Below are 26,875 nucleotides of genomic sequence, written 5' to 3' on the forward strand. Positions count from 1 at the left end.
ACGCACACAAATCATAAAATATTTACCAAAAAATATGATTTATTTTAAATAAATATATCTTATATATACAGGGACACACATAAAATCCTGAAAATAATAAATGTTTGAAAAAAATGTATAACTTATTTGGTGATATTTTAGATGCAAGTGTCATGTTGGTCAACACGGACATGTGAAATTGGCTATGTACTAATGAAAAATGATTAAAAATAGTATGTTACTCTTTAAGAATAGTATTTTTATCATATATCATGTTAACAAGAACACTTCATTTAATAACTTTAAGCTTTGGAAACACACTTTGGGACATTTTTTGTGCCTTATGCATCTCATCAAACGTTGCGGACACAAATGGCAGCCGTTTCATAGGATAACTATTTTACACAGTTATGTTTTTAACACTAATAGACACCTCCTGACCTTAGGTTCTCAGTTGAATATGATCATAATCGTTTGTCTTTTTTGGATATGTGGATCGAATTATGCAGTGGCAGCCTTATATCAAAAATAAACAGATAAGACTACAATCTGCCTAGCCAGCAGTGCTCATCGAGCTCTGGAATATGGTTTACCCAAGAGCTCAGATGTCATTCTAATGAGGAACTAATTGATAAAGCTGCTGCAATGAAAAATAAAGCTTTCGGGACAGAGCCTACTCTTTACAGTGCATTGATGAGGCTTACCAAGGTGCATTTAAATTCTAGTTTGATCTTTTACAAAAAAGTGTCAAATAGGGTAAAAGTTACTCTGTCAGAACACTATTCTTAAACACTGGACTATTTTTGCCTCTGATACGGCATAAGCATTAGCATACCCAGCATTTTAATGACCCTCCCCTCTTTGTCTATAGAAGAGGTCCTAACTTATGCAACAAGCTGGTGCAGGGCTAACATTAAGGCAGGTCCTAAACAGAATATTTTAGCTCCTCTAAAAGATGGGAATAATCCATCTGGCAATTGTGCCCAGTGCCAAACAACAAGGGAAAATCCTCAACTTGGATTTTGATATGTGTTGTGCTGTAATCCAAGATGTTTCTTTTCTTCATCTCTCATGTACAGTTTAGGGTCTATGGTTTGTGGTGCCCCTCACCTGATAACTCTCCATTAGCCCTTTGTTCTGAGATGCTTTTTACTTATAGATCTGGGGACTTCTGATTTATGATGGCTCAAGCCTGATCCCTCTCAAATCCCCATTTAATTTGTGATTAGATTGTATTGTACTATTATCATGGGCAAGTAAGGCTTCTAATGGCATGCATCACAGTACGCCATTCAGTACTCAAAACCTCAATTCCCAGGAAGTGGAGCGTCTGTCATCGGGGTTTGCACAGATGTGTTGGTACTGCCAGTGACTGGAATGTGATTGGTTATTTCCAATCTATTCAGTGTTGAGTTATGTATGCTCTGATGAAGGTCTGTTAGACCGAAAGCTTAACAAACTGATACACTGCATAGATTTAAGTGTGCTGATATCTCTTTTATCAGTTTGGACTCATTGATGCTTCCAGCACCTTATCTAAAATGAAGCCGGGTGGAGGAGTGGTCATCCTGTTTTATTTCTGTCTCTGATAATAAAACAGTGAAAAGACATGGATTGATTTATTAAAGTGCAATTTAAACTTTTATTTTGTATTTATATAGTTATTTATGACTGATATAGTGTATGGATTTGATGGCTGTTTTCAAGGCTTTCAGGCTTGGAGACACTTCAAGATGGATTTACTTTCAACATGCTTAATACACGGCATAGTTTCTGTCTTACAGGTTCTCACTAATATAAGCTTCAAAATACATAAGACTTAATGCACTGGATTTTTCATTCCCCCAGTATCTCCAATATGCCGCATGCGCTCATTCATACTAAACAAAAACTTGCAGCATAATCCCACAACCATGCTTTCACATAGTGATGCGATTTTCCGGAACCAGCTGTGTGACAGAAAAAGACCCAACAGACACAACACCAGCATGCCGGCTGTGGCTTTTCACACAGACATTGTTCCATCTCTGTTACTTCTCATGTTCCTGGCGCAAAGGTGGATCAAATCAGACCCCACTTTCACGCTCCGTACCTTTCATATAGCTAGACAATTCTCCCAGAAAATAATGCAGTGTGAAAACAGCTATGGATAGCCAGACTCATGATTTAATTGCCAAAAAATTAGACGAGAAGTCTGCTGATATTTAACAAGGGCCATCAGACCATTTGCACAATATTGGGCACAATTAAAACTGTTGAACCACATTAATATATATAATGTATTATGTATAAATAGGCTGTAACTGGCTAAACACTTACTTCTCAGGTTTTAGGCTTTAATAAGAATTTTAAGGATGACCTAGGAGTTTGGCACAGTAGTGTACATCTGCTGTCAGGACAGTCAAATCAGTTACTATCTGACCTAATTACAAACTTTCATTCTAATCCCGACAGTCTTTGGAAGGCTGTACATTTCATCAAAATGGGTAATATCACCTGTGTGCATATGTCTGAGTGCTTAATTTCTAAACAAAAAGAGGTCCGTTTAGGTTTTAACAAGCCCCATAATAAGTCACAACGTGCCCTCTGCTGGTCAAAGCCCTACATTAAATTAAAATGCTGAAAAAGGTTCATGTTGTTTTCCAAAGACATATACAGTATTTATTACAATGGTCTGTATCCTACACCAACATTAAATGCATACCACTGCTGTTAGTTTTTCCCTGCACAACTGTTAATGTTTTTTAAGATATAAAACTAAAGTTGATGAATGGTGTAAAAAGCATGAATTCCCTCTAATGTGTTTGTTTACCAAAATAGGCAGTAAAGGAGCAAAAGGGGGCAATTTATCTTGATGAAAATAATAATAATAATTTATTTTAAGTCCTAAAACTGCAATCCAAATATTACATTTGTATAGGCTACACACAAAAGGAAGAAAAGGACCAAGAAATTAGAGGATCTTAGTATGTTAAATAGTGGCAGGCAAACCCCCCAGGCTTACAGAAATGGTTTAACCCTACAACTCAGCAGCCAATGGAAAAGTGCAACACTCACCCCTTCAAACTGGACAAGTGGCCAAATGGCTCAGAATCACATGAAATCAACACGTTGTTTACGTGTTGTTAACACGTTGATAACACGTAAACAACGCGTTTAAAGTTAACACGTAGACAACGCGTAGACAACACGTTAACAACGTGCAAACAACGTGTTGTTGACGTGTTGTTTACGCGTTGTCTACGTGTTAAAATTCGCGTATATTTGAACTGCCTGGCGTTCTATACGTAAACATACATGCGTATATACACACGTACACATACACATACATACGTCTATACACACGTAAACATACATGCGTATATACACACGTACACATACATATATAAATACATTTATAAAAATATTATTTAAGACAAAATAAGTTTCATCATTTCATTTCAACATCTTTTACAAATGCACAGAGGACTAATATAATGAAGGAAATATGGCATGTATGTATTTTATTCTGCCTTTGAAATACAACCCGAATTTCGGAAAAGTTGGGACGTTTTTTAAATTTGAATAAAATGAAAACTAAAAGACTTTCAAATCACTTGAGCCAATATTTTATTCACAATAGAACAATGATAACAGAACAATTGTTTAAACGGAGACATTAACACTTTTATCCACTAAATGAGCTCATTTCAAAGTTGGCGCTGGGGAAAAAGATTCAGCTGGGAGAACATATAGCAACTAATTAAGTTAATTGATATCAGGTCTGTAACATGATTAGCTATAAAAGGGATGTCTTAGAGAGGCAGGTTTGTGTCAGTGGCATTACAAAATGGGCCCAGGAATACTTCCAGAAACCGTCGGTGAACACAATCCGCCGTGCCATCTGCAGATGCCAACTAAAGCTCTATCATGCAAAAAGGAAGCCATATGTGAACATGGTCCAGAAGCGCCGCCGTGTCCTGTGGGCCAAGGCTCATTTAAAATGGTCTATTTCTAAGTGGACATGTGTTCTATGGTCCGACGAGTCCAAATTTGACATTCTTGTTGGAAATTACGGACGCCGTGTCCTCCGGGCAAAAGAGGAGGGAGGCCTTCCATCGTGTTATCGGCGTTCAGTTCAAAGGCCAGCATCTCTGATGGTATGGGGGTGCATAAGGGCATACGGTATGGGCAGCTTGCATGTTTTAGAAGGCACTGTGAATGCTGAAAGGTATATAAAGGTTTTAGAGGGAAGGCCTTGTGTATTTCAGCAGGACAATGGAAAACCACATACTGCAGCGATTACAAGAGTCCAGATCTTTCACCTATAGAGAACATTCGGCGCATCATTAAACCAAAAATACGTCAAAGACGACCACAAACTCTTCAGCAGCTGGAAACCTATATGAGGCAAGAATGGGACCAAATTCCAACACCAAAACTCCAGACACTCATAACCTCGATGCCCAGATGTCTTCAAACTGTTTTGAAAAGAGATGTTACACTATGGTAAACATGCCCCCGACCCAACTATTTTGAGACCTGTAGCAGGCATCAACTTTGAAATGAGCTCATTTTGTGCATAAAATTGTAAACTTTCTCCGTTTAAACCAAGTGTGCCGCACAAGCCCTCAAAAGTGAAGCCAAAACGTCTCTGGTCCTAGTATAGGTCATAAACCCCGCCTCCCCATGTTATTCAAAGGGACGTGAGACCAACTAAACAATTAAATTACACTTCACACATCTTTTTTCCAAACATAGTTTCTGTCATTTACTGTCGTTTCTATCACGTTGATGTAATTTCAAGTGTTTGTTTTCAAAATAAGTTTGTTTTTAGTTATTTGATGCTAGAAAAACAGTGCTGTGACATCATGATTGACAGCTGTGATTGACAGGTTCTCTGAGTGAAGTAGTCACTGAAGCACCAACTGACTTTTTTTCGGGATCTTCGGAGGACTGAGGAGATTTGGAGCTTTAAATTTAATATCTAAATTTCTATAATTAATTATTTCACACCGTCATAAGTCAAAAGTGCAGGGGCGTGTGCTTGCGATTGATTTAGCGAGAGTGAAGGCGGGGCCTTGATTTCGCGGCTTTACTTCCTGCTCACTACTGCGCAGGTCTGGTCCCGAAATCGCAACTGCGCAGACTCAAGTCCCAAGATGTCAGCGCCGTATCGGGACACTGGCGGCTTCAGTACTCACCAATGGAAAAGAGCGAAGGGGCGTCGGCCATCTTTTTTTACAGTCTATGGTTTAAACAATTGTTCTGTTATCATTGTTCTATTCTGAAAAACATATTGGCTCATGTGATTTTTAAAGTCTTTTACTTTTCATTTTATTCAAATTTAAAAAAAAAAACTCCCAACTTTTCCAAAATTCGGGTCGTAAGTTAAAGGGGACACTTCGCCCAAAAGGTTTAAAACTTCTGTCATTATTTAATCACGCCCATGTCATTCAAATCCCGCATGACATTCTTTTCCCCATGAAACAGAAAAGGAGGCTGAATGTTAGGGACAGTCTCAGTCACCATTAACTTTCATTGCATGGAAAATGAAAGCTGACTGAAGCTAATATTTTGCCAAACATTTCCTTTTGTGTTCCACGGAAAAAAAGAAAGTTACACGGGTTTGGAACAACATTTGAAACTTGAGCAAATTATTTGAAATAATTTGTATTTATGGTTGAACTAATGCTTTAAGCACATTAAACAGTTTTCTATCAAACTAACCCAATCACCACAAATTTGCACATTTTAAAGTGTCAGTTATACAAATACAAATTTGAAAACTGACATCCGCACAGCAGCAATCTGACCTGCATCAGGATGAGCTCTAGGACATTTCTTGATAGCAAAAACAAGGGAAGACAAAGACACACTTTGCATGCATGCTGTAAACACAATGGTTTCAGATTTGCACTTTTAACCTCAGGTGCAGATTATTTATCACTGTGTGAAAGGAAATATGAGACTATGCTGACAGGGCCCAAATGCCATTAACAATTAGGTCAAAATGCTTGATTTGCACACTTTGTAAGTTTGTACTATAGACGAGCATATGCTATTTCAGTTCATGCCATTAACATCTTGACAACCTATTTTTATATTTAACCGAACAGCTAAATAGACTATAAATCTCTATCATTTCTCACACCGATTAAATAAACTGTTTATACAGTCATGGTCAAGCGAAATAAATCAACAGAGCCTCTTGTGAATAACTGAAGCATTTAAAAGTTCATTTGGTAACAGTTGTAGGTAGTGAGACACAACCCCCCTCTGGTGGCCTTAAAGGTGTCTTCTGTATTCAATACAAGTTAAACTCACAACAGAGCATTTGTGGCATCATGTTGATTATCACCAAAAACAATTTAGACTTGCAATTGATTTTATCACACTAAGAGCACGTTAACACGCATATTGTTAATGTCTTGTGGTTATAATTTTAAAAAGGTGAGTATTTTAACATTTATGTGATTAGCCCCATTCACTTCCATTGTAAGTGCCTCATTGTAACCCAGATTTTTGCCTTTTTCTTTGAAAAAGAAAAGACGAGACGAGACAATTAAAAACATGTTGGTAATTAAAATGATACTACAGATGCTGTTGGTTGAGCATAACTATTTGTGGCAGGGCAGATGGCGGGGCTGTGTCGTGATCCTACGGACCCGGTCCCGTATTAGGCTAATCAAGCCTCTGAGGTTTAAAGGTCGACTGCAGAGAATCGTGCGGGACCGGGTGCGTAGGATCACGACCCGGCCCGCCCTCCTCCTGCCACACTATTATTGAACAAAGAATATTAATTTAAAGTGACAGAACACTACATTTTATGCACAATGTTTCACAGATGAACACACAGAGCAATGTCATAATATTATATAATATTATATATATATTTAAATAAAAACAAGGATGACATGCTTGTTCAGACAGAAAAGTCCAAAATGATGTCATTAATATAGATGGTGCATTCAAATGATTGACAAGCAAACAGGAACAGACAGAGAGCACTTGAGAGGTTCATGAAGAGAAAAGCACCATCAGTCGCTCTTCTTTTCCTTGATCAGTCTGTTGGCGTTGTGTGCAAATGTTTCAGCTACTAAGAGTGGAAATACTATATAGTACTGATATACCTGCAGAGAAACACAACGACACAGTTAACCAGATCATCGTCGTATTGTAGTTCATCGCATTAACTTGGGACATGTTCACGAAGGAGGTATGAAGAATCGTACTTTTACAGGTGTGGCATCCACGCGGATCTTTCCCCAAGAAACAGCCTCATCCGGTCTGGCCCCTGAGTCTGAGCCATCAAACTCCTGACCAGTGTTGACAAACACCGCAAAATCTGCTCCATTCCTCTGAGAGTGACGACAACAGATGAGAACAGTCATTAACATTTTATTTGTAATGTCAAGATCATTGCCGTTTCTTTTGTGTCCATGATATTACCATGAGATTAGCATTAGCGATATGATGTTTGACGAGACCTCCTCCGAGAATAATCATCCCTGTGCTCTTGGCAAACACGGCTTTACTGTTTAAACTCCGAATATCTGCAGAATCCAAAATGACCATAATGACATTTCCATCCTGACTGTAAAAGATTTACAGACTCTGTTCATACCAAATCTTGAGCAACTCACCCTCCACAATGTCAAGCACCAGTCCAGGGTTCTTGTAGGAGTGGAAATAGATCATATCCCCCAATGAGCCGTCAGTGAGGGCGGGGCTAAACACTGGGATGTCATTCTGAAAAACAAGATTGAAGGTTGTTTTTGATGATTGTTTTTTTTTATCCATTATGAGATGCAACATTTGAGAAATGATTGTTAGATGTGACTTGTATGTCTTTAATTAAATACCTTATAGGCCCAGTAATAAACAGAATCTGGATTGTTGATTTCTTTGCCGAGTCGGTGGATCATTTTCGAGGGTGTCCAGAGTGTGCCCTGATGTACAAACATTCAACAATACTCATTAACCTAAAACTTCAAAACATGAGCCACACATCTGACTACATGAATAAATATTGAGTGCACTATCAATAAACACATTTAATTACATAATAAAATATCATTAAAAAACAGTTTAAAATTTTCAACACAAGTCCTGAGAAAAACAACCCCCCCCCCCCCAAAAAAAAAACATAAATAAATAAATTAAAACAAACTTACCAAAACACAAAATGAAAAAACTAAACAAACAAAATACAAATGAAACAAAACACTAATAATAATAATAATAATAATAATAAAGAACAATAATAATAATAAATACATTTTTAAACAAAACGTTAAAAAATCTAGTTTTATCTCACTCATAAAATATCAATAAAAAAAAAATACTTTATGTAAAACTGTCAACACAAATCCTGGGAGGAAAAACAAACACAAAACAACCCCCCAAAAAAAAACTATAACAAAAAGCAAAATAAAAACAAAACGAATAACAATTACTGCCTAATTACGTATTGATTGCTCCATCAATAAACACAAAATCTCATTAAAAAAAAGACAATATGCAAAAAATCAATTCAAACCAAAAATTAAAACAAATCAAAACACAAAATTAAAAACTAAAACAAAATAACAATTAAACAAAACTAAAAAATCTTTAACAAAAACAAAACAATTACTGAATGATTATGTATTGATTGCTCTATCATTAAACACATTTTAATTGATATAATCAAGATATTAATCTAGTTTTATCTCACTCATAAAATATTAATAAAAAAAACTACTTTATGTAATAATGTCAACACAAATACTGGAGGAAAAACAAACATAAAACAAAACCAAACAAAAACATTTGTATAAACAAACAAGAAAAAATACTTAAAAAAATAAACAAAATAACAACTATAACAAAAAGTAAAATAAAAACAAAACGAAAAACAACTACTGCATGATTACGTATTGATTGCTCCATCAATAAACACAAAATCTCATTAAAAAAGACAATATGCCAAAAATTCAACACAAACCCTGGGAGGCAAAACAAAACACAAAACAAGAAACAGAAACAAAAAAAGAAAAATCTATTAAAAAAAAACAACAAAAAAAAACAAATCAAAACCTAAAAAAAAAGTCAAAAACAAAACATAATAAAAATTAAACAAAAATAAAAATGCAAAACAGAAACTAATCAAAACAAAATAAGTTTAAGTCATGTCATTTTTATTTTTTTTACATGAAAATGGTATCAAACTTCTCACCTCTGTTTTCTGTTCCAGAACCATTTGGTCCAGAATAGGCATCAGCCAGTCTTCAAACTTACAGTAATTATCGTTTGGTACCAGGAGATTCCCTATTCTGTAACAGAATGTTATAAATATAGATTCATTCATAGAAAGCTAAAAACATTACAAAGATCTAACCAGGAACGGTTCTCCTACCTATTAAGGCCTTTCTGTCGTAGCTCTTTGCCTTTGAGACTGAACTCTCCAAGATACGTGTGTGCTAAACATTTTATAAGGTCCTCTTCAATCCCTCCTGCTGTGGTTACTATCACATCTACCTACAAATTCAAATAAACAAGTGTTTATTAGTTACATTATAGAAGAACAGAAACTATGCTATATTAGAAAAGAGAAAACCATTCCAAGTCAGAGACAAATGCAAAACAATTGCATAAAATGAGCAAAATAATAATGCTGCAAACAAAGTCACGGTCTGGTCGTACCATTTTGTGCTGTGCGAGGTAGCGAATACTCTCTCGCACACCCGAGCTGATCAGGTTGGAGGTGTAGCCCAGGAAGATGGTGCACTCGGAAGCAGACTGATTAGAACCGCTGCCCTCATGTCCCACCTCCTGCTCCTTCAATGGCTCCAAACGCCTCTCTATCTACTCCAAACACAGAGACATCAGAGCAACAGTAGTTCAGTTTCATATTGTCCATTGCAAAAAGCTAAAAGATGAGACTCAAAAGGAGATAAGAGCTAAGATTTTGATGTCTTTCTTATTTTTCTTATTTCACATTATATATCTCGGGGTATAAATGAGATGGCTAAGAAATACTGCTTTTGTTTTGTTCCCAATCATGTCAACTGTATATGAGAAATATTGTGTGTTGATACGAAAAAGCAATCAAAAGTTATAGCATTGCAAAAATGATTTATCCTAGTGTCCAAAAGCATCTCCAAACAAATAAAACATAATAAAAGTACATAAGAACTTATTAGAATTGCAAATACAACAATGATTTAAGGTTTGCATAGCATGCAGACGTGATTTTAGTAATGAGATTTCACAGAATGAGTTTCATTCTGTGCCATTTGAATCATCATTGAGTCTGTGTCATGTATTTGGCGCCATCTCCTGGTGGCCATATGTAACATTGTGCTTCATGTGGATTATCTAATGATGTATGCATCCGATTACCTTGAGTTATGGGCTTGTTTGAAATATAATCACCTCCTCTAAGTAATGGTATATGATACTTTATGTTCCATTCGTTTTTCATGAAGTTATAAGCAAAAATGCGGCATATAACCAACATCAACATTCAATGTCAAAGACATATACTTAGTTATTACTCGCTATATTTTTGTCTGCGAGTAAAACAGATAGGCTGGTTGTATTCTACTCTTTCAGAGCTTTCCAATAACATATGACACATGGCTATTTGATGAGTTTGATGTTTCTACTGATTGCAATAATATATATACGGTGCAATTTTTTAAATAATTATCAAAATGGACCATTTCTGATTTGTTTGCACCTGTTCAGTTTTGGTCATAATTCATGCATGCATTGTAAAGTTGAGCTTTTAAGATTTCAAACAATATCTATTTTGTGTTGGTCAGCACTGTAGTCAATATTTTCTCTCTGGCCCATCCGAGCTTAAAGGGTAAACAACAGGATACATGCTACATATATTAATGTCATTATTATTTAATCATATTAATATGAAAAAATACATGTGAAAATATATAAAGGTTTATGACACTTCTTTAGCAAAATCACTCACCATTTTATTGATCTCCATCACGGCCAGGGCAAAGCTGCTGGCCTGGAAGCCTGTGGTGAGGTAGGACTGCAGCAGGGCTTTGTAGTTCACACCCTGATTGAAGTCATAACCTTTAATCCGGGTCATGTCCTCTGGCAGAGAGCAGCTCTCCTTCAACACTGCGTCCCTTGCCACAGAGGGAGCCTGATGTGCCATCATCACCTGATCTAGAACTACAGCATAAATGTACATAACTGTCAGTAAGAACAGGTTATAGTACAACTCCTCCCTTACAAAAAGTACTGGGGGGTTGCCATGGTAAAGTGATGGTATGACATGATAATACCATGTTTTTTTAATATTTGCCACAGTACTGAACCATTACATGGTACTCTAAAATACTTCAAAGAATATCATGGTGCTACCACAGTACGTTACCAAAAAATCATATAGTAAACACAGAAGTTAAATACGTTTTCTGCAACAGTTATTTCCAACTAATTATGTCTGTGTGATGAAAATGACATAAAAAAGCATCCTCGAGACCCCAGCAGAACAAGTACTGATATTTAACCTCACTGTCAAACATGAATCAAGTGTTATATCGCCCATTTAAAATAAATATCTTATTTTCCCGGGAACAATCTCTTGAACTAATACGTATTTAATACCCGGCTTGTTACTATAGTTTAACGTGGATCTCATTAACTAAAATACGCTCTTCCTCACCCACATGTTCCAAACAACTACGGCAAGCGGATTGGCCCAAAGTAAAGACGCCTCAAAATGCGAAGCGCCGTTCTATGTAGAGTTGTGTACACGCTCAGTGGATTACTGTGTTTTATATACACTTTGAATGTTTACAATATAAACAGAAAAACTGAAATACTGGTTTTCGTTAATTTTGCATAAATATGGCTGATAGAAGAACGAGTTTTACATTTAAACACAAAATCGCAGATACAACGGTGACTTGCATACGGGTTAGCCTATATTTATATTTCAGGAAATATAATAATATTACTATCAACACTGGTTATTTTATATTTAAGAAATGTTTATTAAATAGTATATATGTCATTCACAAATAAGGTCGTTCGAGGTTATAAAAATGAAAAATCTTTTAAAATACGTGCGTCAAGTTTATAGACATGCAATTTTTGAGTTCATGTTGTTTTTACAAATTGTTTTAAAAACATTTATTGTAATGATTTAATGACTTTAAAAATGTCATGTGGTGCAACCATCAAGTAAAAGGTATTAAAATAGTTTTGTTGCGCCTTGAATGAGGGTACACTAACTTCAAACGTTGTGAACGTTTTTGTTTTTATATAATACAATATTGTGAATTTTTAAGTCAAGATTATCTAAGTTTTCTCATGGTTGCACCAAATGACCTGAACATAATGGTCCTTTTCATTAAAATGTCAAAATATTTAACGGATATGGAAAAATAATAATTTACAAAGTCTTGTGTGTCTAAAGCAGAAGTGCCCAAACCTTTTCCAACGAAAGGCCAAAAATTGATTGAGGGTCCTTACTCGGCTCATCCTTTTATGTCAAATACTTTAATATAAAAATGGCAGGTTTCAATAATTATAAAATTGCATGATCTCTACATTGCATGATGTGCATTGTTACTGAAATATTTTCAAATATTTTGATTATTAAATTTAACATAGCCAACAAAACAAATGCACTGACCGCAACTCATTCCAACATTTACTTTTTTCAAAAATTTCAGCTTTTTAATTTTTTTTCTTCTTCTCCCCAGTTTGGAACGCCCAATTCCCAATGCGCTCCAAGTCCTCGTGGTGGCGTAGTGACTCAGTGGAGGACGAATCTCAGTTGCCTCCGCGTCTGAGACCGTCAGTCCACGCATCTTATTACTTGAATTGTTGAGCATGTTACCACGGAGATATAGCACGCGTGGAGATCATAGGACGCTATTCTCCGCTGCATCCACGCACAACTCACCACGCGCCCCACCGAGAGCGAGAACCACATTATAGGGACCACGAGGAGGTTACCCCATGTGACTCTACCCTCCCTAGCAACCAGGCCGATTTGGTTGCCAAGGAGACCTGGCTGGAGTCACTCAGCATGCACTGGATTCGAACTCGCGACTCCAGGTGTGATAGTCAGCGTCAATACTCGCTGAGCAACCCAGGCCCCCTTGTAAATGTTTTAATGTCTCCAGACGGTTGCACCATATGACATTTCTTTATTAGAATATATATAAATTGATATTTACTGCATATATATATATATATTACACAGTACATTTTAATTATTTATATTTTATATAAATTGAATAAATATATGGGTCAATTACATGAGCAGTTCATGTTGTTTTTACAAATTCTTATGAAAAACATTTAGAGCATTTTGAATAAAAACTATTTATTTAATTACTTAAAGGTATTAAAATATTTTCCTTGCACCCTGAATACATGAGATACACAACTTACAACTGACTACTTAAGAATACAGTATTATGAATAATTTACACATAATTTATCTATTGCTAATAAATGTAGACATTTAAAATATGGATTTATAATATTATTTAGGTAAATATTGCAAAATGACAGTTTTTGTTGCACTATTCCGTTCATTGTTCAACAAAGCTGCACAATTAATCGAGATTACAATTACAGCGGCTGCAATGAACTAATCGTGAAAACTGTCAATTACATAATTCAATTACATAATTTCCTGTTGTGTGAACATTATTTACAACATTGTTGGTCCGTTGTGTGCATAAATGCAACAGACAATCTGAAAAATGTTTTAAATTAGTCTATTAACATAATCAGAAAAGACAACCTCATATTATTGAACTTTTTTGTGTATAATTTATCAAAAATGTTAAAAACAATTGAAAACGCTTGTTTTATGCAATAAAGCAATTCAGGAACGATGCTCTGCTTGTTTGGGATGTGCGACCTGCATCAAGAACACGGCATGCAGTTGCCTCGCCAAAAGTATTTTAATCGAAACGAATAATCGCAATTGCGATATCAAGCGAAATAATAATCGTCAGTTGTGATTTTCATCATAATCGTGCAGCACTAATTGCAGTATTTAGAGGTAGGTGGAGATTTCACAGGGTAATTCATCAAATGAAACTTTGCGAGACTTTTGGCGGATTCTGTTGTTTCGAGGGTTCCCGTAGACAGCTGTGGCTTCATGCCATCAGCAGATCTGACTGGACTGAGGAGATCATTATTAGTGCATTATAATATTCCAGGACGACAATGCCTCTATGAATAAATATATACTCAACAGAGGTTTCATGAACACCAGCAGTAAATCAAACACTGTTGATCTTTCGTGACATTTGAGGCACTCTTGAGATGACCTCAGAACTCACATCACAGAGACTTTGAAGCCTCCAGCAGAGAGAGAGATGTGTGTGTGTGTGTGTCTGTGTGTGTGTTGAGGAGTTAAAAAGTCCATTGAAGTCCACTCTTTCTCTTCCAACATCTCACTGAAACAAGAACATTTCCAACTCTCTAGGAGAAACTCAATGAACTCCTGAGGTAAAATCACAGCTCTACTCGACTTATCTAAAGCAGACCGGTGACCGTATATTATGTTCAGGGTCTGATATGCAGTGATGGATGTCTACTGCAGTAATAATGTTCTTCAGGCCAGAAGAACTGTGGAGCAGCTGAGACTGGAGACAGAGCTACAGAGGATCAAGGTGAGATCTATTAACAACTCTAAAACAATATACAGAAAGATTAGTTACATTTCACTCTGTATATGATGTGTGGCAGCTCTGCATTGTTTATTGGCTCCTCTTCACTGTAATAATGCATATTAACGGTATAGTAATATGCAAGTATTTATTATGTTAGCATCGGCTTTTAAATAGTCTGCTGGTGTGTCAAATTAGTTTTTAAAAGTATAATATTATTTCAAAGATGTTGTCATGTCTCAGATTTCTGCAGCAGCAGAGCAGTTGGTTCAGTATTGTCAGGAACACGGGAGAGGTGATCCACTGCTAACCGGCATCGCTGCCTCCTCCAACCCATTCAAAGACAAGAAGACATGCGTGCTGCTGTGAACGACATGTCACAACTGCTGTACGGACACAGAAACAAACTGGAATCAGGGACTTGCTTCCCAAAGGGACATTTTTATTTGCAGGGGTACATTACATATTAATGATGCTGTGATACATTCATCTGAATGATCAAAATGTACATTCATAAAGCATTTAAAAAGAAACAAAAGCATTTAAAAAAGCATCAACGATCACAGGATGTTCAGTCAGTCACAAAACAACACATCAGCAATATCTCTGCATTCATAAATAATTAATAATAATAATAATACATAAGTATGCTTTAAATTAGGCTATTTAGTTTTTAATATGATTGGTTCTTGAAATGTCCATTTATAGATCATCATATAGTACATTTTTAAAGCATGGTGGCACATTTGTAAACACAGTTTACTTCCAAATGAGCTTTGAAAGATTGTTATTTCTGGTGTGATTTGTTTAATTACTTGTTCTTGTACCCATGTCACTATTTTACTGTATTTTACAGTAGATGCGCTGCTCTATTTGTCACATATGATTCATTCTAACAAAATCTGCAATCTTCATTTTTTTAAGCTTTCAAGAATAACTTTGTGATCCCACAGTCAAATTAAAAACACAATAAACCAGTTTGAAAAGACAAGATTTGTGGTGTTACTGAGTTTATGAGGCACTGAAATGTTGAGATTAGTATAAGTAAAAGGGAATGTTAGATTTGGTGTTTTTAGGAACCGATACTTCCATGGAATCAAAAATAAAATAATATTATTTTAATTGCTCCTTTTTCTATAATTGTGACTTTATCTCTTGAAATTGCAACTTTAAATATTGAAACTTCATAATTATTTCCTGTAAATGCGACTTTGTTTCCTGTAATTGGGACTTTATTTCTGTAATTGGGACTTTGTTTCTGTAATTGGGACTTTATTTCCTGTCATTTGGACTTTATTTCTGTAATTGGGCCTTTGTTTCCTGTAACTGGGACTTTGTTTCCTGTAATTGGGACTTTGTTTCCTGTAATTGGGACTTTATTTCCTGTCATTGGGACTTTGTTTCTGTCATTGGGACTTTGTTTCTGTCATTGGGACTTTATTTCCTGTCATTGGGACTTTGTTTCTGTCATTGGGACTTTGTTTCTGTAATTGGGACTTTGTTTCTGTAATTGGGACTTTATTTCCTGTCATTGGGACTTTATTTCTGTAAATGGGACTTTGTTTCCTGTAATTGGGACTTTATTTCTGTAATTGGGACTTTGTTTCTGTAATTGGGACTTTGTTTCCTGTAATTGGGACTTTGTTTCTGTAATTGGGACTTTATTTCTGTAATTGGGACTTTGTTTCCTGTAAATGCGACTTTGTTTCCTGTAATTGGGACTTTATTTCCTGTAAATTGCGACTTTGTTTATTGTAATTGTGACTTTATTTCTGTAATTGGGACTTTATTTCTGTAATTGGGACTTTGTTTCTGTAATTGGGACTTTGTTTCCTGTAATTGGGACTTTATTTCTGTAATTGGGACTTTATTTCTGTAATTGGGACTTTGTTTCCTGTATTTGGGACTTTGTTTCCTGTATTTGGGACTTTATTTCTGTAATTGGGACTTTATTTCTGTAATTGGGACTTTGTTTCCTGTAAATGCGACTTTGTTTCCTGTAATTGGGACTTTACTTCTGTAACTGGGACTTTATTTCTGTAACTGGGACTTTGTTTCCTGTAATTGGGACTGTATTTCTGTAATTGGGACTGTATTTCTGTAATTGGGACTTTATTTCTGTAATTGGGTCTTTGTTTCCTGTAATTGGGACTTTGTTTCCTGTAATTGGGACTTTGTTTCCTGTAATTGGGACTTTATTTCTGTAATTGGGACTTTATTCCTGTAATTGGGACTTTGTTTCCTGTAATTGGGACTTTGTTTCCTGTAATTGGGACTTTGTTCCTGTCATTGGGACTTTATTTCTGTAATTGGGACTTTATTTCTGTAATTGGGACTTTATTTCCTGTCATTGGGACTTTGTTTCCTGTAAATTGTGACTTTGTTTCCTGTAATTGGGACTTTATTTCTGTAATTGGGACTTTGTTTCTGTAATTGGAACTTTGTTTCCTGTAAATGCGACTTTGTTTCCTGTAATTGGGACTTTATTTCTGTATTTGGGACTTTGTTTCCTGTATTTGGGACTTTATTTCCTGTAATTGGGACTTTGTTTCCTGTAAATGCGACTTTGTTTCCTGTAATTGGGACTTTGTTTCCTGTATTTGGGACTTTATTTCTGTAATTGGGACTTTATTTCTGTAAGTGGGTCTTTGTTTCCTGTAACTGGGACTTTATTTCCTGTAACTGGGACTTTATTTCCTGTCATTGGGACTTTGTTTCCTGTAATTGGGACTTTGTTTCCTGTAATTGCGCCTTTGTTTCCTGTAACCTGCGACTTTGTTTCCTGTAACTGGGCCTTTGTTTCCTGTAACTGGGCCTTTGTTTCCTTTAGTTGGGCCTTTATTTCTGTAATTGGGACTTTGTTTCTGTCATTGGGACTTTATTTCTGTCATTGGGACTTTATTTCCTGTCATTGGGACTTTATTTCTGTAATTGGGACTTTATTTCCTGTAGTTGGGACTTTATTTCCTGTCATTGGGACTTTATTTCTGTAATTGGGACTTTATTTCTGTAATTGGGACTTTGTTTCCTGTAACTGGGACTTTGTTTCCTGTAGTTGGGACTTTGTTTCCTGTAGTTGGGCCTTTATTTCTGTAATTGAGACTTTGTTTCTGTAATTGGGACTTTGTTTCTGTAATTGGGACTTTGTTTCTGTCATTGGGACTTTATTTCCTGTCATTGGGACTTTATTTCTGTAATTGGGACTTTATTTCCTGTCATTGGGACTTTATTTCTGTAATTGGGACTTTGTTTCCTGTAATTGGGACTTTATTTCTGTAATTGGGACTTTGTTTCCGTAATTGGGACTTTGTTTCCTGTAATTGGGACTTTGTTTCTGTAATTGGGACTTTATTTCTGTAATTGGGACTTTGTTTCCTGTAAATGCGACTTTGTTTCCTGTAATTGGGACTTTATTTCCTGTAAATTGCGACGTTGTTTCTTGTAATTGGGACTTTATTTCTGTAATTGGGACTTTGTTTCCTGTAGTTGGGACTTTATTTCTGTAATTGAGACTTTATTTCTGTAATTGGGACTTTGTTTCCTGTAATTGGGACATTATTTCTGTAATTGGGACTTTGTTTCCTGTAATTGGGACTTTATTTCTGTAATTGGGACTTTGTTTCCTGTAATTGGGACTTTGTTTCCTGTAATTGGGACTTTATTTCTGCAATTGGGACTTAAATTTCCTGTAATTGGGACTTTATTTCCTGTAATTGGGACTTTGTTTCCTGTAAATGCGCCTTTGTTTCCTGTAATTGGGACTTTGTTTCCTGTAAATGCGCCTTCGTTTCCTGTAACTGCACCTTTGTTTCCTGTAATTGCAACTTTATTTCCTGTAATTGCAACTTTATTTCTCGAAATTGCAATGTTATATCTAGAAACCGTGACTTAATTGCTCAAATTGTGACTTTATTTCCATAATTGGCACTTTATTTCTCAAAATTGTGATGTTCTGTCTTGAAATCGCAATGCTATATTTTCAAATCACAACTTTATTTCACGTAATTATGTCTTTATTTCTCATATTTGCTATTGAATAAGAAACCATTGGGAAATGCCAAATTGGGGGGGGGGGGGTAAGTAAAATAATAATAGTAGTTATAATTATAATAATTACAACTTTATATCTTGTAATTACTCATATTTATAACTTATCAGCAAACATAAAGCTGCAATTAGAAAAAGTTGCAATTGCAAGATCTACCTTCAGAATTACACATTTTATTATTTCTTCCATGGCAGGATCATGACATAAGAAACAATAAACGTCTCAGTGTATCAGACAGCTAAAACCTAACAGATGAAAGTATAATGCATCAATAAATCCCCAGAATGTTAAAGAGTAGTGATCTGAAGTGTACAGTATGACATCATTATGAGATGACAAACTGATTGGGCAGTTTCTCCTCAGGTTCTGGGTCTCCAAACCGCTACATTCATGTCCCCAGAAGCGATGGCCAGCGTTCCTGCCTCAAAGCTTAACTGAGAAGATAGAGAAACCTGATGAGCCTTTATTTACCTGAAGCAGATAACTGCTAGATAAGAGTAATACTGGTATCATTAAACAGAACTATTATAAGACATCAGAGTGTGATATGGAAAACATGCAGTTAACTTTACTTCCCTTTAAACTCGTAGGGTGGAGTTACATTTAATAATTATTGAATTTTTTGTTTAGGAAAAACCATAATAAGCCTAAAGTGTTGGCTTTTTCAAGCTAACATAATGAACCAATATCGAGATAAATTAATGTAACAGATGTAAACATACCCCATTAACCCCGGCCTGATGGTGAAGTGTACATAGTGTCTTGGGAGGAGCACATGGGAGGTGAATCTGCATCAAACAAGAGATGTGTAATAGAGCAATCTTGGATATAAGGACAACAAAAAATGTTTTAATGGACGGGAAGCCTTACCTTGATGGTGCGGTCAGAGGAGCATGTGTACAGAGTTCCAGGAGAGTAATGTACACCTGTGACCAGTGAAGTGTGAATGTTAAACTGGGATGTGGGTGTGAGGGAGCTGTTGTGCATGGAGAAAGTGTGGACGAGTCCACGGTTATCCCCGGCCCACACCTCTCGACCGCTGTAGCACAGAGACAGCAGGTAGGAGTTCAGCTAAGGGAAAGACACATCAGCAGATTACATTTGTACAGATAACATTTATTTTGATTTAACAAGCTCAGGTGTGTGGGTACCTGGACTTTCTGCAAAAGTTTCCCGGCCCTGCGGTCAAACAGAGCGATGGTTTGGTCTTTACTGCCGGATAAGATGTAGTTGTCATTGGAGGTGAGGCACAACACAGCATCACTATGAAGATGAAGACTCTTGACCAATGGATCTGCAGCTATATAAAAATATATATATATTTTACACACTATAGACCGTAAAGGTAGAAATCGACTGATGATCGTTTTATTGATGTTTTTAACCAATTATTAATAATTTTCTGCTTAGGGGAGGTCTGGGGGTGTATAGAATTGCACCAAAAACCATTTTGACCATTGTGCAAAAAGGCATAAATAAAACAAATCTTAAATATCGGTTCTGCATATCGGTTATCGGTCATAAAAATGATATGTATCGGTTGTGAAAAAAATGATATTGGTCGATGTCTCTGAAATATTGCATATTTAAGGCAGCCTTGGGTCTGGAAATATTTTTCCAATTAATTTCCTTAATTGAGACATTTATAAAAAAATAACTATAGTTATAAGCTATAACTCGTGAGGCAAACCAACAAGCTCCAAGATTCATCGAAATATTACAACATTTGATTAGATCTTGAAAAAGACAAAGGTGTAAGTTTGTCATAGTTTACTCACCCTCATGTCGTTCCAAACCCATGTGACTTTCTTTCTGAGGCAGAACGCAAAAGGAACATTTTAAGGAATTTCACGAGCCGTCTTTTCAATAAAATGAGAGTTGATAGTGGCTCAGGTTAAAGCTTAAACCTTATATTGTGTTCTGGTCAAAACTGACTGATTAACTATTTTTCTTAATTTCTTTTTTCCTTTAAACTCCAGTTTATTTAATCCAGTAGGAATAAAATTAGATGACTTTGTTCACACAGGGCATCTGAACACATACATTTTTTTGTAGATAATTTTCATAAAATGTAATGGTTTTATTTCACTTTGTTACACCTGTTGTGTTCCTGGTCAAAAATGACATGCCATTGGAAATGAATGGATTAGACCACAAAATACAGAAATATGAAGTGGTCAGGAGCATCCCAATCCTTTAGATGAGGACATGTGTGGATGTGTGTTTGCACACACAAAGACCTTGACGTGTGCGCGCACACACACACACACACACACACTCACACTTCTATGTTATATGTATGTTTCAGGAAGTAAAAGAGCCTCCCACTAGCCCGGTATGAGCTCAGTTCAATAATTATTATTATTTTATTTTTTTTTAATATGTACAAAACCTGTCATAATTACTAAAAAAAGACAAAAAGATCTAATGCAGTATCTTGGGATAATATATGCAATATGAGTGACTTAATAGCAATCATAGTGGGCTGGCCATTTTTGACCGGGAACACATAAGGTGTAAGCTCAAACAAACACAAAACAAGGGTTAAAAAGGACTCAAAATTAGACTGTATGGCTTGTGCATCATATTCCATGTCTTCAGAGGACATACAAAAGGTTTTGGTTTGAAACAACGGAAACGTACGAATTATAGCAGTGAAAATCTTGACGTCCGTTGCTCGTTCATGAGTGCTAGAGAGAAGCTTTTCACCGATGCATGCGTGTTCTTGCGAGAACTTACATTGTTCTTAGCGCTATCTCCTTTTGTGCTCCGCAAAAGAAAGCAAGACACAGGATTTGGGTGAGTCAATTATTACAGAAGTTTCATTTTTGTCTGTGGCTATTCCTCTAAAATAGCTCACATGAGCCACTCACCTCGGGTGTCAAAGATGCTTAATTTCTGATCATGTGTCCCAGCCAGCACCGTGTCTCTCTCACAGGCCATACACAAAACAGCAGCTTTGCATTTGATGAGTCCCAGCTCCGCTCCTTCTGCTTCAAGATCCCAGAGCCTGATAGTGCTGTCGAATGACCCTGATGCCAGCAGAGGTCCACTCGATGCCAAACACCACACCCAGCCCCGATGGGTACTAATGACACCAGGTGCCCCTAACGTGTGCATTAGCGCACCTCTGGGACCCTGTCGAAGATCCCAAATGTTCACGTTTCGGTCCCTAGATCCGGAGGCACATAACGCCCCCTCTCCACCTAGCAGAAGAACGCAATTCACATCTGCAATGTGGCCAGATGGGAGGATGATGCGTTCCAAGGGTGAAGAAGAGCTTGAGGATGGAGTGCCCTCACAATCCAATCGCTGGAGACTGTTGGAGTCATTCTGGGCTCCATCTTCAACTCTCGCCTCTCTTTCTCCAATGTTCTTGGGAGGTTCCTTGGAATCTTCTTGCACGTCAACCCTCATTTCATCACCATTCCGATCAACATCCACCTGCATCTCCTCCACATTGCCCCCAGCTTCCTGCACTTCACCATTCACTCCACCAACTGCCCCTGCAAGTTCTTCATGATGTATCTCCCTCTCTTCCTGTCCATCTAACTGATCCCCTTGCCCAGTCCAGGAGCCAATCAGCTGCTCCATTTCCAAGCAGGCTGTGGACCAATCAAAGTCCTCCTTGGGCCCGACAGGAAAAGAGGCTCCGGGGCCAGAGAGTTTGTGGGCTCGAACCTGCCATACCAAACGGTCCTCGCCAACTCTTCCCAACATCTGACATACCTAAGCATAGAAAAAGAGACATATGTCATAAGGATACAGAATGTTGGTGGTGTGTTCTTTGCAAGCAACAGCAGTTTTCTTATTTCTTCATGGAAATAGATTACCAAAAGAATGCAAATTACATATGTGATGTGACAACGTATGGCAAATAAGTCATTTGGAAAAGTATTACCTTTGGCAGAACATTAATGACACACTGTGCCGGGAGGTGTGAGGCTATCTGGGTCACTATCTCCCATGGCAACGACAGCAGGCTGGTTCCATTACTAGAAGGGGAGGGGCTTGTCTCCGTAGCGATGATGGATGGTTCCAATTTCAACCTGTGGGTGAAAATATTGTGAAGTCAGAGAGGTCTAACGAAAGTATGTAAACAAGTACATTTGCAAGAAAAAGTATGTGAACCCTTTGGAATTAGCTGGTTTTCTGCATTAATTGGTCATAAAATGTGACGTCATCTTCATCTAAGTCAGAAGTACAGACAAACACAATGTGCTTAAGCTAACAACACACAAACTATTATAATCTTGCATGTCTTTATTAAACACATCCCATTAAACAGTCACAGTGCTGTTGAAAAAGTAACTGAACCCCTGGATTTAATAACTGGTGGATCCCAAATTTAAGACCTCTTTAAATAAAAATTAAGACTTTTGTTGTAACACTTTTTAAGACCTTACATTTTGGAAAACTGATTTTAAGACTTTTTAAGGATTTGCGGGAACCCTGTAGGATGTCTGTTGTGAACGGCTCTCAAGGTCATTCAACAGCATCTCTATTGGGATAAGGTCTGGGCTCTGACTGGGACACTCCAAATGGTTGATATTCATTTGAAGCTATTCTGTAGTGGATCTACTTCAATCTTTTGGGTCATTGTCCTGCTGCAACACTCAACTGCTACTGAGCTTCAGCTGTTGCACAGCCACCCTGACATTATCCTGCAGGATATCCTGATAAACTTGGGAATTAATTTTTCCCTCGATGATGGCAAGCGGTCCAGGCCCCAAATCAGCCCCAATAAAAAATATTTTTTTACATTGGTAAGAGGTGTCTTTTTTACACCATACATAGTCCTGCATGTTCTTCCCAAGCAATTTAACCTTAGATTCATCAGTCCACAAAACCTTTTTCCAGTGGAGTATGGAGTGTCAAGGAGGTCTCTGGCAAACTTCAGGCATACAGCAAATTTTATTGGAAAACAGCGGCTTGTTTAATGACTGTTTAATGATTTCCATGCAGTAGACTCATGAACAGAGATGTTAATCAATTCCAATGATTCCTTCAAGTCTTTAGCTGTCACTCTATTTTTCTTTTTTTAACCTAATTGATCATTCTGCAGTGTGCTCTATGAGACATCTTGGCTGTACAGACACTTCTAGTGAGAGTAGCCACAGTACTAAATCATCTCCATTTATAGACAATGTGTCAAACTGTGGAAAGATGAATATGTAAGATCTTCAATGTAACTTTGTAACCCTTTCCAGCTTTATGCAAAGCAACAATTCTTGATCATAGGATCTTCTGAGATATCTTTTTTTTGCTAGGCATGGTCCACATCAGCAAATACTTCTTGTGAATAGCAAACAAATAATATGTTTGAGTGCTTTTTATAAGCCAAAGTAGCTCTAACCTACACCTCCAATCTTGTTTCATTAATGATTTGTCAACTTTACCTTACTTTTGTTGACGTCATTAGCCAAGGGGTTCACATACTTTTTCCAAACTACACATGTTGGAATTATGTATTCAATATGTAAAAGAACAATACAATAATTTGTGTGTTATGAGTTAAAACAGATTGTGTTTGCTCATTATTGTAATGCAGATGAAGACCAAACCATATTTTACGATACATTTATCCATAAATGCAGGAAGTTTTAAAGGGTTTGCATACTTTTTCTTGCAACTGTATAATTCAAGAATTGGCATATAACCACAATAGAGGGTACAGACCTGTCAGGTATGGCTCGTGGGGTATCATTACAGTTTAAGTTAGGTGGTACCTCTGACTCCGTCCCAGCTGAGCATCTCTTTGTCTCCTCTTCCTCCAGGGTGACGTTTGGTTTCGACATCAACTGAACAGCAAGAGCAGAGAAGATGCTGACATCACTTTCTATGAGTAACAGTATAGTAGCCTAATGACTCTGGTCAGTGCTAAGTGCACATTAACATAGCAATATTATGCTCTAAACTATTAACAAATGACTAAAAACTCAAATTTACTATAGATCCAGCCCTATAGTGGTGCAGAAGTATACATTGAATGAAATGGTAAAAATCATACCTGGAGTCCTGTTATTGATGAAGCAGATGAATTCACACAGATGCCCGCTGTTAGATGTCTAACAACTTCGACTTTTAGCTGCTAATATCTAATTAAATATGATATCATATGATTTATGAATTGTTAATAGGAAAGCATGATGTGGGTAAATATGATTAGACATGTTTGGAAATTTCGGTGTGCACATACCTTCTTTTAATCGAAAAGCCTTTTATTCAAAAGCGAAATGAACCGGTAAACAATCCACATTTCAGGTCCAGTCGGTTGTTGTCGTGAATTATGGATGATATTGATATTTCACTGTAACATCATCAATGTGCTTACTTTGTTTTCACAGTTATATTGATTGGCGATGGTGTTAAATCGGTGTCAAGGCCGACAAATGTATTTTAGATGAAATAAATAATATCAAAGAGTAAGAAGTTTTCCATTGTGTTTAGAGAACATCTAGAGAACAGACGATTGTCAACAACACTTTTCCGGCACACAATAATGACGTCATTGGTGAATCAGCGTAACGTGTGTGTCGTCACATTTAGAACTCAATGAATATACAAATAAATGTGTTAAATATGAGATTTCATATTGAAAATGCTCTTTGTAGATTTTGTAACTCCTTTACAGAGAATACTGAGCACATTTATTTCACTTTGTAAATTCTCTCATGCTTTTGGGGATAGAATGCAGAGCTGGTTTAGTGAGAAAATGTTTTTTGATTAACAATATTTTGTTGTCGGCCAAACATTTTATACACAAATGTAGATTTGCTTGTAGTTTTTAAGAATTATCTGGTTCAATACCTAAAAACCCTGTCAAAAATTAATAATAAAAATGCTGGGATTTTGATAGATACAATTGAAGAATATGAAGTTTTAAAAACGTTTTTTTTAGTACCCTGGTGACTTCACATGAGGTTGTAATTATTATTAATTTATTTCATTATTATTATTATTATTTTGTCTCCTTATATTCTATTCTTCTTCTTCTTCATTTCATGTTAAAATGAAGTTGATTGTAATTTGAATGCCATTTTGTTGTAATACTTTTGGTGTTTGCTTAATAATAAAATAAATATATATATAAATATGTAAATACCGTCGTGAATATTTTGCAAAAATATCACTTGCCATTTTAAAACATTTCCCAATAGCTCCTTTCACACCAAAAATACTTCTATTTAAAAATAAAATGCTTACTTAATCTTGTTTTTATTATAATACACTTCATTCACTAATTTCCACTTCTTTCTAAATATAACATTATTCATTAACCCCTTTATAGACACAAGTATAAAAGGGTATCAGGGCCATTGTTGGATGTAATGCATTACTTAGTAATTAATTACTGAAATTAAATTACTTTTTAAGTAAAGTAAGGGATTTCTCTTAATTTTTCAGTAATTTAGTTACAGTTACTTCTGATGTATTTGCATTAAATACTGTATAAGCTATAGAGCAATTCTATATTAAACAACAGTGATAATTTAAAATCATAATTTAACTTCTGATGTTACATTTACATTTATGCATTTGGCAGACGCTTTTATACAAAGCGACTTACAGTGCACTTATTACAGGGACAATCCCCCCCGGAGCAACCTGGAGTTAAGTGCCGTGCTCAAGGACACAATGGTGGTGACTGTGGGGATCGAACCAGTGACCTTCTGATTACCAGTTATGTGCTTTAGCCCACTACGCCGCCACCACCAACGCTACGCTGATTCACCGATGACGTCATTATTGTTACATTTTGTATTTTTTTATTTAATGTTGCCCCCTTAAATTCTTTGGCAAGTTCAAGAATAATTTATTTGATTTTCTATGATTTATTTGAAAGAATCAAAATAACAAATTCATGTCTGTCCTGGTATTGTTCAACTAAGTAATTCCTAATAACCAGGGTTGGGAGGGTTACTTTTGAAAAGTATTCCCCTACAGATTACAGATTACATGCTGTAAAATGTCATTTTTAATGTATTCCGTTAGAATACTCAAGGTCAGTAATGTATTATAAATACTTTGGATTAATTCTTCAGCACTGGTAGATTTTTTCACTTGTTTTGACTATAAAAACTCAGTACAGTAAGACAAAATACACACGTGAAAACCCAAATATCTTATGCAGTTTTGTTTCTAAAACAAAATCTTGCTTTAAGGATTTTTTGATATTTTTATAGGAAAACAATACAAAAATTATTAT

At 36.2% G+C, this 26,875-nt stretch overlaps 3 protein-coding genes across 4 annotated transcripts; 1 reads left to right on the forward strand and 2 right to left on the reverse strand.

Annotated features, from left to right (window-relative positions):
• Positions 1–6,734: 6,734 nt before the first annotated feature.
• Positions 6,735–11,637, reverse strand: LOC127653109 (deoxyhypusine synthase-like). The gene is made up of 10 exons (XM_052139635.1): positions 11,584–11,637; positions 10,934–11,145; positions 9,646–9,807; positions 9,359–9,480; positions 9,179–9,275; positions 7,824–7,910; positions 7,605–7,710; positions 7,411–7,514; positions 7,194–7,319; positions 6,735–7,091 (listed from the first exon to the last, which is right to left on the reverse strand). The coding sequence occupies exons 1-10, from the start codon at positions 11,615–11,617 to the stop codon at positions 6,999–7,001; spliced, it is 1,143 nt and encodes a 380-aa protein (XP_051995595.1). The 5' UTR covers positions 11,618–11,637; the 3' UTR covers positions 6,735–6,998.
• Positions 11,638–14,407: 2,770 nt separating this feature from the next.
• gng14 (G protein subunit gamma 14) lies at positions 14,408–14,995 on the forward strand. Its single transcript, XM_052140023.1, has 2 exons — positions 14,408–14,621; positions 14,862–14,995. The coding sequence occupies exons 1-2, from the start codon at positions 14,535–14,537 to the stop codon at positions 14,985–14,987; spliced, it is 213 nt and encodes a 70-aa protein (XP_051995983.1). The 5' UTR covers positions 14,408–14,534; the 3' UTR covers positions 14,988–14,995.
• A 3,970-nt stretch (positions 14,996–18,965) lies between these two features.
• Positions 18,966–25,143, reverse strand: fbxw9 (F-box and WD repeat domain containing 9). 2 transcript variants are annotated; one of them, XM_052140021.1, is made up of 9 exons: positions 24,866–25,143; positions 24,677–24,764; positions 24,346–24,467; positions 22,568–22,715; positions 21,540–22,395; positions 19,818–19,966; positions 19,537–19,737; positions 19,389–19,454; positions 18,966–19,100 (listed from the first exon to the last, which is right to left on the reverse strand). In XM_052140021.1, exons 3-9 carry the CDS (start codon positions 24,462–24,464, stop codon positions 19,026–19,028), a joined length of 1,614 nt encoding a protein of 537 aa, XP_051995981.1. In that variant the 5' UTR covers positions 24,465–24,467; positions 24,677–24,764; positions 24,866–25,143; the 3' UTR covers positions 18,966–19,025. The 2 variants fall into 2 exon arrangements, with proteins under 2 accessions (XP_051995981.1, XP_051995982.1); XM_052140022.1 differs by lacking the exon at positions 24,677–24,764.
• Between the last annotated feature and the right edge of the window lie 1,732 nt (positions 25,144–26,875).

Source organism: Xyrauchen texanus, chromosome 12, assembly GCF_025860055.1.
Source record: "Xyrauchen texanus isolate HMW12.3.18 chromosome 12, RBS_HiC_50CHRs, whole genome shotgun sequence".
Lineage (NCBI taxonomy): Eukaryota > Metazoa > Chordata > Actinopteri > Cypriniformes > Catostomidae > Xyrauchen > Xyrauchen texanus.

Coding starts and splice junctions, on each gene's coding strand:
- gng14 (XM_052140023.1), top strand. CDS start 14,535: ATGGATGTCTACTGCAGTAATAATGTTCTTCAGGCCAGAAGAACTGTG. Junction 14,622..14,861: donor CAGAGCTACAGAGGATCAAG/GTGAGATCTATT, acceptor GTCATGTCTCAG/ATTTCTGCAGCAGCAGAGCA.
- LOC127653109 (XM_052139635.1), bottom strand. CDS start 11,617: ATGAGATCCACGTTAAACTATAGTAACAAGCCGG. Junction 7,515..7,604: donor GGTGCTTGACATTGTGGAGG/GTGAGTTGCTCA, acceptor TGGATTCTGCAG/ATATTCGGAGTTTAAACAGT. Junction 7,320..7,410: donor TCGCTAATGCTAATCTCATG/GTAATATCATGG, acceptor CGTCACTCTCAG/AGGAATGGAGCAGATTTTGC.
- fbxw9 (XM_052140022.1), bottom strand. CDS start 24,464: ATGTCGAAACCAAACGTCACCCTGGAGGAAGAGGAGACAAAGAGATGC. Junction 22,396..22,567: donor TCATTAATGTTCTGCCAAAG/GTAATACTTTTC, acceptor TTCTATGCTTAG/GTATGTCAGATGTTGGGAAG. Junction 19,967..21,539: donor AAGCATCTTTGACACCCGAG/GTGAGTGGCTCA, acceptor ATTTTTATATAG/CTGCAGATCCATTGGTCAAG.